This window comes from Orbicella faveolata, unplaced genomic scaffold, assembly GCF_042242905.1.
Source record: "Orbicella faveolata isolate gen_17 unplaced genomic scaffold, um_ofav_v1 contig_24, whole genome shotgun sequence".
Lineage (NCBI taxonomy): Eukaryota > Metazoa > Cnidaria > Anthozoa > Scleractinia > Merulinidae > Orbicella > Orbicella faveolata.
In genome coordinates, this window is record NW_028301552.1 from 28,701,004 (window position 1) to 28,718,117 (window position 17,114).

A 17,114-nucleotide genomic window follows, 5' to 3' on the forward strand; every position below is an offset into this window, starting at 1 on the left:
ATTGTCCCAGGGTTTGAAAGAAAATTGAATTCCAGCTTGCCCTTAGGACAAGGTAGCTCTCACATTTTGTTTGTTCTGGGCAAGTCTTGTTTGCTCTTTTAAGGATTTAGTTGGCAGATGACTTGCCAATCCCTTGCCCATTGGGCAAGTGAGAATAAAAAGTTACTTGCCCAGAAGGACAATCTACTTGTCCTAGATGACTCGATGACACTTTTTGAGCCCTGTTGACCTATCTCTACTTTCAGGCTAAGTAGCAGCCTTAAAAATTACTATCCATATCCACACCTAAGGAGGACTATTAAAAATTCCAAAGAGGCTAGCCTGAGAGTCATTTTCACTAGCCCCTCCAAATTTCATCTCTTACTTTACTTTTGGATGTGCATCAGCATGTTGAGAGTTTCAGAACATAAACTGAAATTTTCAGTAGATATGGGGGTTTTAACCAAAGTCTCAAAATCAACAAAATATGGCACAGTAGAGCCACATAAATTAGTTGTTTGGAACCTAAGGTATGTCTGGATGTTCATAATTTTTAAAATAAACAGCAACTGGATGAGTGCTGAATCAGCAGAAGTTTCTTTCTATTACTCTACAACATGAGCATACAACATTTATTCCTGGATATGCAGTCCTTTTAACATCTTCACTATGCATAAATGGCGGGGTTGCAAAGCAACAACATGTACAAGGCCAAACCATTCTGTCCTGTTCGATTGTGGATGCACCCAACAGCACAATTAGAGCAATAAGCAAAGCACTGAAACAGAATAAATCCAGCTATCAGTTTACTGGCTAAAATGTTCAGTTGTGTGAGTATTGTTTAAAGACTCTGGCCTGAGCAGTCACGGGGAAATAATGATGTCTTCTAGCATTTTCAATTGCTCTCTCCTGGCACCCAAAAGTACAAATTGGGTATAATATTTTTACAAAAACCTAACAAAATGCTAAGGCTACATGTAACCCTTGGTTTAACTCTGATAATTATAGATCTTGTAGGCCACTACACTTGTGAAACCTTGACCTTCCACCGTAGAGAAGAAGAACTGGTAGCTTACCCAATCTGAGTCTGACCCAATCCAAATGCACCTACAAGGTGGTTGCAAGACCATTTCCACTCTGATTACAGCTCTTCAGTAACTTCCCTGATAGTGCGAGTATCAGATACCCTTCTTCCAGAGACTAACACCATTGTCTACTTTTTACTTCATGGCTACAATTTAAAAACGTGCAATTGTGAAATTTCCCCTTTTCTGCCAGACTAAAAGTAATGAGAAAACAATCCCTTCAAACTCGGAAAGAATTGACAAAGGGCAAACAAGAAAACCAACTTAACGCTTTCTAAAAGGTTAAGTTAAACCTTTAGCCTCTAATTCATGAATTTTTCAAAAACATTACAGAAATCATTTGACAGAGGTACAGTAACCATACACTCGTTTTAAATTTCCTGACTCCCTGTCAAAATAGCCACCAAAACTGCGAAACGTCTTATAGTTTAAACGCGAGGTTATAACTTGACAAACCAAAAAGTAATTGCCAACGAACACAATCTCTTTTTAAAATACTTGCTTCAATAGTTTGCGTCATTGACTTTTATTAGTCAGTAAAATTTCTCACCTTATCGAAGAGAGCACTGCGCAGAGAAGCTAGTTTCCACAGCTGCGCTCCGTGTGATGTTTTGAATCAAAGCTCATTCAGCTACTCTTGGCGTAAAAATTCATGGCTTGCCCACAGGCATTCCCAGTATTTTTTCGCTTCTGTGAAGCTACGTGGCTATTTTACAGTTCCTTTCTTCTATACAGTCACTTTTGTTTGAGCTGCGGAAATCTCTATTTTCCAGCAGTTGCTTGTCACGGTCGAATTCCCCAGAACGAACATTTCTCCTTCGAGCTGACAGTCATCTTCTTCAAGTCAACACATATCGCGGTCAGTCCTGCTAGGTAAAATGTCACTGTACAAATTGCACAATTTCAATGAAATTTAGGTCAACATTTCACAGAAAATATGATATGAAGAGGTGCGGCTCCTTTCCGCAACTTCTCTGTTGAATCGGCGCGGTTTCCCGCCATTTTTAGTAAAAGTCACGTGATTCATAAGAACGCACCAATCACCGCATACCCCAATACCGACCTCGTCCTCAGGGCCTTCTCCTCGACGAGTTCGTCGAGGAGAAGGCCCTGGGAACGAGGTTGACCCAATACCTGACCCAGATTCCATCACTTTTCCAAGGTGCGAAGGGAAGGAGGTTAGAGACGGACCATTTAACAAATTGACATCAGTTTTTTATGCATCTGTCCTCTTATTGATGATAAATTGCGGCATAACATTGTCAAAGTGGCTGTGGAACCACAAGCCGCAGGCGGGTGGTTCTGCAGTAAACTTTGACAATGTTATGACGAAATTTATCATCAATAAGAGGACAGACGCATAAAAAACTGATGTCAATTTCTTTTTTTAAAAATAACAAGACCCCAAACTGGTCAAATGCCGGGAATAAATGAGGGGAAAAGACGCGTAAACTTGCCGTAAACAAAGATAAGTGAATTTTATTCAAAATGACGCGAACATTGTCAATAAAATGCTACTGAAGGACATCCAACGATTTTCGATACCTTTTCTCGCTTTTTGATTGGCTACTTAAAAAAGTCCATAAAATCTCATTGGTTAAAAAGTTGACAGTTTGACAGCTGAAATTTGAACTTGAAAGTTTGCATAAATTAAAATTTTATCCGTCTGTACTCTTATTGATGATAAACATGAGCCAATCAGCACGCGAGAAATTAGACAGTTATTGTAAAATATTTTTTTGAGGGGAGACGGGGGGAGGGGGTTGGGCAATATTCTGTGGTATGAATTTTTTTTCCTCACCTTTAGGTTGTACATGCTTTTTTTTTGTGGGCAGTAGCTTGTGCAAGAATTTTTTAAAAAGTAAAACACAGGACCTGGATAGTAGAAAGCACTTGCTCAATTTTTTTTCACATGGCTCCCCTTGTACGATGTTTTTGACCTTTTTTCAGCACTTTTTACTGTGCAGGAAATTCTTTCGGGAAATTGCCCAACCTCCACCTCAAAAAAATGGTCTGCCCCTAGAGGAAACAGCGTAAGATGGGCCATATTAAAACACGGACAGAAGTAGGCAAGGAACACACATTACAAACCATTCATTGATATCTACAACAGTTTAATAGCTGACAAAGAAATTACATCTTGATGGTTATTGCTAACAATTACCATTACATAACAATTTGTAATTTGAATTTGGTAACTGAACTAAGTGAAGTGCAATTCAGAGAGTAACTGGGTATGCAGTACAAAGACGCAGTTTGAAATTGTATGACACAAGGTCCAATTACAAATTAATCACATCACCAACAAGATTCAAGTTTGATTTTTTCTAAAAAAAAATAATTTTAAGTGTAAATGACATAAGATCTCTCGATGAGCAGTTTAAGCAAGTCTAAGAGAACCTCTTTTGAGGAAAAATGTGAGTCAGAGTGGTATATTTAGTAGGTGTCCAATTACAGGTATTGAAATTTATAAAAAAGTTGTCATTTGACAGCTGGAACTGGACACCCACATCACACTTGCTCAATCCTCTTCGCACCCTTGAGCACATGTATAAGGCCATTATTGGGATATCGAGCTTGTCTCTCGCACACCCTCAGTGACATTATTGCAGACACTAATATTACACAATAAAGGTGTGCAGCAGGGAACCAATCAGAATGAAGAATTTTGTTATAAATAAACTACTCTACAGCAAAGTAATATTTGCCACTGCTTATTACTTTTAAGATACTTACTTTTAACACTACAGTACTTACAAAATGAAAATTTCATTTCATTGGTTCTTTAAGACTATCTAATTAAATATTCTATTAAATATTCAAAATGACTTCTTGGCAGGTGTGAGGAAGAGTGGTCAATTATGACTGACAGAACTCTGATTTCCATACATGTAGAATATGGTATGATGCCACTAGCTTAATGGAAGGTTTCTAGCATTTTGTGAGACTGCGTTAATAATTTGCCGGGTGACAAGAAGCATTTCAGAGGGCAGAGTTGTTAGAGGGGAATGGTAATGAAGCCTGGCAAACATCAAAGGAGCAACAAAGATACCAAGATATGTTTACTGGAAGGTCCACCACCATGCACAATCGTCGACAAAACATTTCTATTGGTTATATTTTCTCAGTCAGTAGTAAACAACAATTATTGTGTTTTGTGCATAATCAAGGCCAAAAAAGCAAACAAAAACATACAACAAAGATCTAAGTTGTAGGGTTTCATAACTGTGTAATCCCCTCTTTTAGAATCAATATGCACAGAGGAACATTCTATTGGAATTTATTGCACACAGAGGAAAGAAATTATGACACTTACCTAATTGTACTGCTGCTATGAAAACACACAGTGACGACCTCTAGTTTTTGGAATCACATTAAACAGACCACACTGTAATTTTACATCCTGACCAATTGCAACAAGTATGGGCATTCCTAATGATACCTCATGTGCTTTCCTTTCAACAAAAAATTTTGGTTAAATTTCTGAAAATTTCCAGTGACAAAATGGAACAGTATTTTCTAGAAATATTTCCAAAAGTGGAAAATCGAGTAAGGTATACCACATTTTTTTGAATTTCCATTTCATTTGATTTTCCTCCTAAAGTTTCCACACTTTTCTATTGAATGGTTTGCATATAGGATTTTCTGGAAACTACTCTTGGAACTGTCCCTACCACTTGTACCCATTTTGAAATTTCCAGAAGTTTTGGTTGAATGGAGAGCACCTCTCTACAATAAACAAGTATAGCCACATTTCAGTGGCTGCTGCCACATTTCAGTGGCTAATGGCATAAGGGCAGCCAAGGACACAAATGTGCCACGGCTTACTTAGTTTCTTGACAGCTTTACAAAGCTGAATGCTGCTAACCCATATCTTCTTTCTAGTCCAGCAACACTGACTTTCTCATAGCAGGGACTTACCAAAACACTCAATCCTCATCGGAACTTCCAATCTTAAATCCATGTTACATCAATGGGCCCAATAAATTCACAAAGTCCCACTTCCCTCCCCCGTTTAGGTTAAGACATATTCTAAGAATTTTTCAAGTTATACCTTTTGCTTAGAAACAATGCCTAGGATGAACCTTAACTTGTAGGGAGGGCTTCACAAATCTGGCCCCTGGATTCTTAACCATGGTTATCTAAGAATACTTTCTCAGATTTTACCAGATATGTATGTAATTGAATACAGTGAAATCCCAATTTTACAAACCTCCAAAGGAAACAAAAGTTGCTTTGAAAAATTAGGTAGTTTGAGAAATTGGGGGTAAAATCATAGTGTTTGACTAGAGAGAGGGAAACAACATTTGGTTCGAGCTATTAGGAGGTTCAAAAATTGACGTTCAAGAAATTGGGATTCCACTGTTTCACCATAAGTTGTTGCTAAACTATCACCTAACAAGACAAAAAACTACAGCGAGTCATTTACTGAAGAGCAATGGTCTGTTTCTCAACCAGCTTCCTAAACAAACCATTAGGTTCATCCATCAGCTGCCTGTAAGAGCCAGCCTCGGAGATCTGTCCATCACTCAACACAACAATGTTGTCTGCATTTTTGATAGTTGAAAGGCGATGTGCGATGGTGATGACAGTTCGACCCTTCATTAACCTTTCTAATGCCTCTTGAACCAAGTGTTCACTCTCGGCATCTAGTGCACTACAGGGAGAAACAGAACATACTTGACATTAATTGACTGAATATTCCAAAGGTGTGTCGCAGCCGTCTTAGTAATTGGCTACAGGTGTTTTCCTCAGTAGGTCATAAATAAAATTTTATTGATCATTAATAGATGGTTAGGTGTACAGTATGACATTTATATTGAATCAGGAGTTCACTACTTAAAAGCTTGGGGGCAGCTTAACCTCGAGTGCCTATATGATGTACTCATTGGATCGTGAATTTTGCCTCTCAGGTGCCTGTATAACGTATTGAGTATGTCAAAGTTGTAAGTCAAAGAGATTTAGTCAAACTTCCGGCACACCAGGAACAACTTTTTTCAGCACCTGAGACTCACAAGAGGTTTTTTTGAGAGACTGCTAATTTCCCATTGATATGATGTCATATGGATATCAAATTACATTGACCAATCTCAGCAAAAGTAACTGCATTGAAGACTGAGACACTTAGGATCTTTCAGTGAAATTATGCATCCATGTCTAAGTGAAAAAGCTTATGGCATTTGAAGTTTTAAATGGTGTGGCACACAGCATACACTATGGTCTTACACCCAAGGGGATAAAATGTGTCTTTGCTTGCTCCAAAAGAAAGGGCTTAAAAGATTTCACACTAGTTCAATATGGGAGCAAGAGGGGGCTCTCTAATTTTCATTCATCACCATTTCTACATCAGTTCACTGAGTGCAGAGTGGGATAGGTTATGCAAATAGCTAGACATTTGATAGAAGTTGACATTGTACCTTGTAGCCTCATCAAGCAGCAGAATGGAAGGGTTCTGGAAAAACATATCATTCACAAAATAAATTGTTTTGAACAAATTAAAGGGATTGGAAGTAGAAGCTACATTACAGGAAGCAAATTATTTAAGCTCTCTGTTCCCTTAATTTTGCAGTGGAATGGGATGAAATTTTTATTAAATTAATAACGATCCCATCCCAAACAAGGCTGTTGTCCATTAAGGAAATTATCAAGGAACCCTTTGGGCTCCTAACTTTCGAAGTTAGGAGCCCAAGCCATTTTTTTAGGAGTCGGGGATAAAATTTGCTGTGGTGACAATCCTGGGGATTGGCAGATTGGAGAAGGGGAGAGGTTGAAGTGACTTGGGAAATCTAAGGGATGGGCCCAGGGGACATCCCTCTTCTCCCTGTTGAGATTTTCTTTGAGGCACTAATATCAATCAAATTTCGGGGATTAAGCATTCAACAAAGTGATCAGGTCATGACTGAGGAAGAATACTATTGGTTATAATTTGAACAAAATAAATCAAATTTAATAACTGGTGTATACATGCAAGTGCTTCAGCTGTTTTCTACAAAATGATATTTTTGCCTTAGTTTTTGAGCTTTGTCATGTCAGAGATTCCAACCTAAAAAAAATATATAAATGTGGGATATAGCCAATTTTACCTTCTCAACCCTAAAAGTGTTGTTAATTACTTGTAATTCCTGGTTACAAGGGACTGAAGTCATCCGACAGATTAGATGGGAATGAAAACTCCATCACAACCATGTTTAGGCACCCACTTGGGCTCCTTAAACAAGAATTTAGTCACCTGCACTCGTAACGTAGGCGTCTCAGGTGACCATTAGGCAGCAGGCTTGCCAAATCAAGGGAACAATTAAACTGACTGATTGTATGATTAAATTAACATGTTGGCTTCTTTAAAACTTCCAGGACATAGGCTTTAAGGACAAATTAATTCAATACAATTATGGTGAATATTTAGCCATTGGTTTCACTGACCTTCAGTATTGCCCTTGCAATTGCAATCCTCTGCCTCTGACCTCCTTCAAAGAGTCAGAAAACAAAATTAGTCGAAAAAGATCTGTACTGTACATGTACTGTACATTACTCAGTACCTCAAAAACTTAACAAAGCTTATAATGGACTGACTTAAGCCTATAAGCCCTGGGTGTCTATTCTGGCTTTAAACATTAAATAGTTTCATTAAAATCTGTATTTAAGCAGATATCCTCTATTAATAGACTAATGTCAACTTAGTCTGAAAACAAACCATAACACCTGTTACAGGTGAGTATCACTATGGTTGACGAGTCCTTGATGTTACGGGTGAGTTTGCATGTTGTTAATCCACCCACAAAGCAACAAGTTTGTCACGGGAGTGAAGCCCAGGGCAATAGGTGACTCAAACCTTAATAACAGCTTTTTGTGTTATTAACAGTTGCAGCATGCAGTAATACAGGGTTTACAAATCACCAACCTGACAGCATTTGCCCTCTTTCCCCAACAATAGTGTCAAACCCTTTAGGAAAGCTCTTTATGAACCCGTAGGCATTAGCCTGCACCGCTGCATCCATGATGTCGTCACTGCTCACTTGCTGACCTGTGCTTGCTCCATAGGCAATGTTGTCGGCAATGGAACTTGAGAACAAAATTGGTTCCTTAAAAAACAGTGCAGCAATACTTCAATAATATACATTGTGTTTTCAGCACACATCAAGCCAGCGCTTTGACAGGTACTTGTAATAGATTTGAATAAAGTCTTATAGTAGCCAACAAGGTACTCTTCTAGGGCATTTTTGCTGTTGTTGTTGTTGTGTTTCATATGTGATGACCTTGGTTTAGGAGAATGAAAATTATGGTGCAGAGTTCTCTATTTTTGTTTTAAATGTTGGGGCTTTGGTTTCTTAGACTGGTAATGTTTACAAAGACAGTCCATAACTCACATCCTAGTTATGCCAATTATAAAAAATTCTATGAAGCTCGCTTAAAGAAAAAAATCAGTGGCACAGGTTCAAAAGAACATATGTCTACAAACAACCAATGCAGTGTTATCTACACGCACCTGATGAACAGTTCCAACTGCACCTCTTAGCCAATCAGGTGAGAGTCCACGCACATCATGTCCTCCAACTATCACTTGACCCTGCTCTGGATCATACAGACGAAGCAGTAGTGACCCCAGTGTGCTCTTCCCAGAACCACTTGGCCCAACAACTGCTGTAATAGATCCGGCTGGTACATCAAGGGTTAGTCCTTGGAAGATTGGCATGTCAGGTCGTGATGGGTAGGTGAAATGGACATCCTTAAATTGAATTCCACTGCTTAAGTCATACATGGCTGGTCGTAATCCTCCTGGAAATTTTAAGAGCAAGGGGAAAAACAATCAAACTGCCCAGTAAAAGTTCTGTAACTAAAAATTTATGTACCAACAGTCTGGTTTGTACATATCGAAGCCTGTGTTTAATGTTACAGTTACACTTAACCCTCAGGCATACAAGGGAAAGGGGTAGATTTTTAGGTAGAAATTTTTAGATTTTATTAATTGTACATATTTTTATTCCCCAGGGCCCCTATGGATACCAACCTCATTGCTGAATGGGCTATCCTGGTAAAATAAAGTTACTTACTAGATGCACCCCACCCCCCACTCCCAGTAGATGTTTTTAGAATTTACTTTGTGGTGTAGCTATAAGTTCATTTATCCTTTGCAGAAACAGTTGTTTTCTTCCCACGCCATTTGACATTAATTGCCATTGATAGCAGGCCATAATTTTACATGCAAATGGAAGCCAAATTTCATCTTTTAAGACAAAAATCTTTGTGTTCCATATTTTTATATGTCATCATTTTGGATAAAACTTCCATAAATTTACAGTATTTTTTTACTTTCTAAAAAAATAGTAAAATCCAAGATCACTTGCCACCATTATTAATTTTGCAGCATGCTGACTATATCTAACCTGTCAGGGGTATGGTAGGGTTTCTGTCAATTAACTCCCACAGACGACCACTGGCACCAATCCCTTTCATAAGTTCTGAATAAAATGAGCTCAGACCTAGCAAAAGAAGAAATGAAGTTAACTTAAACTTAATATATTATTTTTCTTACTCTTGTTGACAAATATATATACACGAGAACAAGTCTCAAAACTCCGAACTGGCCCGTCAACTTGCAAAACACCCAACCCACACGTACACATGGAACATTGCATGCACCGAGAAAACCACTTTTCTGAGGAAAATAATGGAACGCTAGTTGCTTGCAAGAAACCAACCCTAAACAAACAAGTACATTCTTTCATTTGCAAAAATGTTCCCCTCGGGAAAAACTTAATAGTACGAAACCAAGTTGTATGTAAATTTCCATCATGTACCACTGATGATAACCGTACGGTCGAAAACATTTTGGTTTTTAAAATTTTAGTAACTTTTAGCCTTTTATAAACATCTAAAAAGCAACTATCATGACAACATATAATTATATATTTAACAGAATTTTCTACTTTTTCATCACAAAAATAGTGTAGTGCCAAATTAAAAGCACACATGCATGTTTTACAAGTGAAAATTAAATCGAAAACAGATCCCAACATCCAGGAAAAGGCATATATTAAAATACGTACTAATAAGTTAATATTATCTCCTGCAGCTGCAGTTTAAGTTTTGAGTTAGATTATTTGTCAACTAGACATTAGGACATTTGACAGTTGCCTTTTCCCTCTGTGTCAAAAGGAGTCTTCATGTGACACCATTCACGTGAAAATGTGTTTCCCAAAAGGTTTGTAATTTTTCATGCAAATCAAACTCATCTTCACATGAAAGGTTTTGAATGACGACTCAATTTGAAATGGAGGCCCAAGGTAACTCAGAAATGACCTATTGAGGCAGTCTGTAAGATGTTACCTCCAAAGGATATTCCAACAAATCCAGCATAGAGCAGAAAAGATGTGAGGTCTCCAACTGAGATCTGTGCATCTGTCATCATCATCCCACCACTGTACAGCACAGAAAGCATGATGACATTACCCGAGAGTCCCGTCTGAAATAAAAATCACCGATATGAATTCTGAACCGGAGTGCAACACATGTTAAGCATATAGAGCAGTTTCTAATTGAGTGTCATAAAATCAAAATCAAAGTATTCACTCAAACCACTCACAAAGGGTACAGACAATCCTGTTAGCCAATCAAAACCCAACATAAATTCACATGGCTGACTTGAAACATGAAAAATTGTGTGTACAAGTCAAGATTGGTCTTGGTTTTACTTCTGACTGGATGACAAACTGGCATGAGTTTTTTTATGCCTTTAGTGCAGCATATACTAATGCAAAATGAAAGCAAACACTAATTAATTTCAGCGGTCACGTGAAAACTACACTAACTCACTATTATGTTGAAATTATCTTAAAAGCAATTTTGGAGCTTCAAAACCGCTAAAAACAACACAAATATATGACCTTAAGATTTCTATGAGGTGATAGTTACTGAGGACTAAGGCCAACTCAACTATCACCTCTTATAGGTCACCGCTTTAATTTTATCTGATTCTTATTGCTTTAAATTGATCACATGGTACATAGTGTTCAGCAGCAGTACTCAGCCATGAAAAATTTTCATCTAAACAAGCTTAGGCGGGCCTATAGAAAAAATTGAAAGATTTATTGATCTGCATTCAGCGAGTTTTTGTTTGTTTTCTTTTTTAAATTTCACATTTGGCTTTCACATCTTTAATCTAAAAAAGTTGAAAATAAATCAATATGAATTTTTTAACAGACACGGGTTGAACTGGCATGCATGTTTTGTGGGGCCACTCATTGGTTCTTCAAAAAATTTTGAGGTCTTTAAGTTGTATGACGGTCAATTTCCTTTCTTTAGCATTCTTGGGAATTGAATTATCAAGTAATATTTCAAATCTTACTCGAAACATCAGAGAAATCAGACAACATTGTCATTATGTAGACAACCCAAGGGCAGATCTAGGGGACTTCAATTTTAAAAATTTTCCAGGGGAAGGATGAACCGGACCAACCCAGACCCCCCTAAAGGGTACTGCCTTTCATGGTCTGTATCTCAAACCCCCTTCTCTAAAATCCTGTATCTGCCCCAGCAAACTCCAGTCAAATGGAGGCTTTTGTGTTTAAAATTATGCTGTATTATCCTTCACATATTTTTTGCAATACATGGGATCTTTCGAAAAATGGGGAATATCACCTGGATATTTCCCAGATTTATCCTGGGCACATTCAGTTATTTGCAGATGAGTTCTTACTGAACATCGAGTAAAGCATTATTCTCCACAGTCAAAATAATCAACTTACTTATCAACTACTATTAATAACTGGTAGGCAAACTTACAAAGCCAAAGAAAACTGCCCTTGCAACTGCTTCTTTCTTTGCCAACTTGAACACATCTTGTATGCTGTTAGCATACCTGTTTGGGCGAAAACAAGCTTAAGGAATGGAATTAACAAAGCTGATGCAAAAAAGAACATTGTATAATTGCAATGGTTTCACCAAGGCCTCAAGCCTGCCAGAGCTCTGCAGGGCATTCTGTTAATTGAACTGCCAGTTGTTATGTTTAGAAGTTTTCAAAAATTGGCTCCCTAGGAAGTTCTAGTTAAAAAGATAAGATAGTTTCCTTTGTTTCAACGGCATGCCTGTAAACTAGCTAAGCTTAGTGCTTGTATAGGTAAGTACATGACCACTATAAATAAGATTTACATTTTTTGTTTATATTTTACAGGCAAGTTAAAGTCAGTATACAAGCCCATCAGGCCAGTGCTTATCCCAAATTCAGTAGCATAAAGTTCCTAAGAGGATTTCTACTCCCCACTGGATGGTATCTGGATGGGATGCTAGTCCATTGCAGTCTTACCCCCCATTAAGTTCACCAGTGCCCATTTATACACCTGGGTGGAGAGAGGCACTACACATGAAAGTAAAGTGTTTTACCCAAGAACACAACACAATGTCCCACCACGCCTTCAGGAAGTTGTTTTGGGCCTCTCTTATTGCTCCTTGATGGTTGCTGCAACAGGTCAGCCACCTACTTCAAGTTTTATTGAAAGCCTTGCTTATATTCAGTACTTCTTCAAGAATTACATCTAAATAAGATATTTTGTATACCTCTTCTTTTATCTAACAAGGTAGTAAAGTTTTTACATTATTTGACCTTACAAGATCTACAAAAGTTGAATTTTCAGCAGATTGTAAATGTAATCATTGGGGACAAACAAAAACATCAAATCTGAATCCCCAATGGATGTCTGAGTTCTAATGAGTCTGAAAAATTAATTGTCAACTGTAAGTTTACTAGGAAATTCTTCAGCTGCATAAAAATCAATTTTAAAAATTCATTTATTTGTGTTTCTGAACCTGGAAAATTAATAGTTTTATTCCTACTTACGTTTGTATCTCTTTCAGCTCTTGGCCAAATGCCCTTACTGTTCGTATATTGCTGATTCTCTCTTCTGCTACCTATAATTTGAAAATAAAGAACCACTGTTACATTTTTAACCTGAGACTGAAATCTAGTAATAATATTACTGATAACAACTCCATATAATAGAACACTCGTCAACATTACCTGAGTAGATTGTGCAAGAGAGTCCTGTGTTTTCTTCGTAATACTTCGTAGATAATGACCATACATAACAATGGCAATAGCTACTGGTGGCACAATACCAAGGACAATACCAGCCAACTTGGGTGAAACATAAAACTGGAATATGAAGTACACAATCAGACAGTGTTACAACAGGAAAGTTTACTAAAAGTGAGTGGCATTTTAACTTTCAATCCCTTGTCATCAATAAATCTGTGATTACTTATTACTTACCTTGAGAGAGATCCATGATAATATTGTATCAGACAGTGTAAGACAAGTTCTAAGTCTGATCACGAGACATATTATAAGTCTAGACAAGTAATTTATTAATAGAAAATAAGGCAACCTTTTGTTCACCTTCCTTGATAAATAGCCCTTTTGAGATGTACAATATAATGTCTAAAATGTGTGTGTCTTCCTTAACACCATGCCATAGAATATGACTACAGCCTGAGTCAACTGGTATCTCTTTGTTATGCTTAATCAGAAGCATATCTTCTGGTTTAATTCAATATCCTTCTTTTACGAAATCTGACTTGTCAGAAAAAAATTCTGTTTTCAATTTATATCAGCATCTTAAAGTACATATGACATGAAAAATAATTTCTGCTTATTTGAAAGGCCTTTCAAAATACAGAAGAATGACGTTTTTCCTTTTGAAATATCTTTTTTCATTGTAGAGATATTGACATTTTTTTATCGTGCAAGTTAGAGCAGTGATGACATCATATTGTTTGCAACTAAAAATGGTAAAATACTGAATAAACAATATCTCTAGAAATATTGAAGCAGTGTTCTTGAAACTTGACACTACAAATGTGCATCACAAAAGAAACAAAATGACACCCTTAGTGCTGTTGCCATAGCAACTCTTTTGTCTCCAGTCTCTTTCTGTAAAAGAAACAAATATCCCCTTTTGTAACCTCTAGAGTGAGACAAAGGGTCCTACTTGGAATAGACATAGTGCCCATAAATATGTCTTAACTCCAGTCATTAGATTGGGTGGGGTAGATGGTTCTTGGTTAAAGACAAAAACTGGGAAGTTCAGTTTTTATGAAGACAGCACCTGCGGCAAATCTGTTGTCATGGCAACAGCACTGAGGGTGTCATACCGAACGCACTCTTTAGAATGCAAATGGTGCAAATGGACTGCCTGGCCAGGAACAAAGGATTGGAGGAGTTTTGTCAGTGGCCAAATGTGGAGTAGACAGGCTTCAGATCAGATCAGATCCCATTGATAATGGTCCTTGCACTTGTCCAATAAACAAGACATTTATGATATTCGATTAACTCACCATCATAGAAACACCAGCCACTGACTGAGCAACAGCTCGTAATCCATCAGATACATTGTCGGTCACAGCCTTACCAACAAGGATGGTGTCAGCTGACAACCGATTGATGAGTTCTCCAGTTCGTGTTTTATCAAAAAATGCTGTTTCCTGCCTCAATATGGCACTGAACAGTTGGTCACGCAGACGCTTTACAACTTTCTGGCCTGGGTTATTGGTACAGAAGAAACCAAGAAAACAAACACAGGTAAAGTCATCACTCTGGTCCACATTGAGGGAGCTTAAATAGGTTTCTATATCATAATATGGCTAAGAGTATTGCTACCCCTCCCTCCCCTCCCCTCCCTCCTGGATGGGAAGGCAGTTCATTTTAGGTAACCTCCTCTTACCCAAACAGTTTGCCAGTACATCTATCAAATAAGTGTGTTGTTCCAGAAAGTATCCATATCACTCCCACGGAAGGTTTTTGTAGTTCAATTCCCTCTCCCCCACCCCTCTGGAAATTCCAGTTTTGTAAAATTTTGGCTTTCTCTTGGAATTCCTGTTAACTTTTCTTGGGGTGGGAATGGATATTTTCTGGAACTGCACAATACTCCAGGGTGTAGAGAAGAACTGAGAGTGTCTCTCCCATGCTAAGAACACAACCCAGTAGCACTGGCCAGCACTTGAAGCTAAGTGGACTGCTTGATCAAGAATCCAATGTGGAAACCATAAGGCCAACACTCTCCCCTCTTAGCCTGCAAAAACAGCCATCCCTCTCACTCCGAGTGAAATGCCACTCAGCGCAGGGGGGTGGGGGGGGGGGGGGGAAGAAGGTTATATATTTCGCAAATTCAACCCCTACAATTATATGAAGGAAAGGGAAAAATCTTTCAATGAAAGGCAACAATAAAGATTTCTTTCTCACCAGAAACTTGAATAAGGTAAACTCTTCCAAAATTTGCTGCTCCACCTAATAGAAACACTCCACAAAGAATTTTACAAACATAGGAGAGTGTTTCCACCATCTGGGAAGTATCTTGGCTTGAGGTATATATAATGTCAATGATCTTTCCCATACAAAATGGCACAGACATAGTCACTGCCGATGATATAAACAGAAGACCAATAGCTCCTGTAAAGAATCAAAACCCATGGAATAACTAAACTATTAGTATGAACTCCCACTAAAAATATCACTGGTCCAGAATCCTAAATCCTTGAATCTGATTGGCTTATCACATGTACACCACACCCATTAGAATTTCCCTGGTAAGAAACCTGGGTGGCCACCCATTAGGATTTCCTTAGACCCATCAAAGGATGATAACTCCCAGTGAGCTGGTGCATCAGAAAGGAAAGGTGACCACTGACATGCACTAGCTACTGACCGCAAGGCATCAACACCTAACTGCTGAACAGGCTTCCTTTAGCATGGTAATGTAACAATGAAAAGAAGCACTCCACACAAATTCCTTTCTAACTCTTTTGAAAAAATCAAAATTATATACATATTAACGACCCAGTCTGCATACAGTACCCAGTATGTAATCTCACAGTAACAACACAGTTTGAAGAAAGAAAAGTGCTGGTTTGATGACATCCCCCCCCCCCCCCCCCTCCACTCAAAAATAAGCCAATATTTACCCCTCAAGGAGAGAAAAAAAATACATTTTTCTTCTGAACAATGTCCACAGAGCTACCCCCTATGAAAAGACTCTCACAGTAATGATGAACCAAATCCCGTGCTGTGATTGGCTACTTTAGCAGGTAAATGTATTTTACTCGTTCGGGATTACCCGCGGATTACCTGCAAGACTCTTGTATTCTGGTTTGGCGAGTGATAGTATCCGAAACAGGTCTTCACTCTTTAGCTGCTTCTTGGCAGGGCTTTGTTTCACAACTTCCGTTTCCTTTCTCCCATTATTGTCACTGCTGTAACTCCGCCGAACAAAACCGGGGACAGTTAGCACTCTGCCTCGATCAACTACCTCTTGACTTTTCCACGGTAAACTAATGGAAGTTCGAATTGTTCGTAAAGCATTTCCAGCATTTATCCTATAGGAGCATGCTTTCTGTAGATTAAGTCGTGAGCGAACGTGCACGTAGGGATAAAGAAGCGTCCACTGGTTGAGAGTAAGTTTGTTAACTTGTCTTCCAAGAGAAATGAATGCACTGACAGAAGACATGATCACAGAGGAGTGAACGACAAAATTGACCTGCAGCTCCAAACTCTGGGATGTCAACTACCGCAAATGAAGAATTTTCCATCACAGCATAGTTTGGCTTGATATTTAAGTATTCAAAAATATTCTTGCCAGAAATTTTCCTGGAAATCGCTGTCAAACTTTGTAGAATATTAGGCGGAAAATGTGATGTAACCTAGATGTATCTTTCACGACTCTTTCACGAAGTTTTCAAGAGAGAACCGCTGACCAACTAAAGGCTGTGAGGGAGGGGGTGGGGGTACAGAAAATTGCGCATTCGACATCCCCGGCATTTGTTTGTCAGGCTGCAGGCGGTTAGACTACAAGATTTCCACAGTGGAGTATACTAATCTCATTACACAGCTAATTCGGCTAAGTTCAGAGGAGTTATTTCAGAGATTCAGCTCAGAGGGCCAATTGCTAAAATCAACCCGCAGCGCATGTTGTCAAAGTCAACCAACCAGATTGTGCTATTGCCGGCCCAATATTTTCCAAGTATTGGACTGCGACGAGCACTGTCACGGACATTTTTAGTCCGTAA

The 17,114-nt window shown here is 38.4% G+C and overlaps 1 protein-coding gene across 1 annotated transcript; it reads right to left on the minus strand.

The window, feature by feature from the left end:
* Window positions 1-3,157: 3,157 nt before the first annotated feature.
* Window positions 3,158-16,786, minus strand: LOC110045736 (ATP-binding cassette sub-family B member 10, mitochondrial-like). The gene is made up of 13 exons (XM_020751358.2): window positions 16,177-16,786; window positions 15,295-15,501; window positions 14,391-14,593; window positions 13,075-13,209; window positions 12,895-12,965; window positions 11,844-11,919; window positions 10,389-10,524; window positions 9,446-9,541; window positions 8,548-8,837; window positions 7,963-8,143; window positions 7,485-7,528; window positions 6,482-6,516; window positions 3,158-5,721 (listed from the first exon to the last, which is right to left on the minus strand). Exons 1-13 carry the CDS (start codon window positions 16,553-16,555, stop codon window positions 5,490-5,492), a joined length of 2,085 nt encoding a protein of 694 aa, XP_020607017.2. The 5' UTR covers window positions 16,556-16,786; the 3' UTR covers window positions 3,158-5,489.
* Between the last annotated feature and the right edge of the window lie 328 nt (window positions 16,787-17,114).

Coding starts and splice junctions, on each gene's coding strand:
- LOC110045736 (XM_020751358.2), bottom strand. CDS start 16,555: ATGTCTTCTGTCAGTGCATTCATTTCTCTTGGAAGACAAGTTAACAAA. Junction 10,525..11,843: donor GGGCAGTTTTCTTTGGCTTT/GTAAGTTTGCCT, acceptor TTTTTATTTCAG/ACGGGACTCTCGGGTAATGT. Junction 8,838..9,445: donor CCCTACCATACCCCTGACAG/GTTAGATATAGT, acceptor TAAAATTTCCAG/GAGGATTACGACCAGCCATG.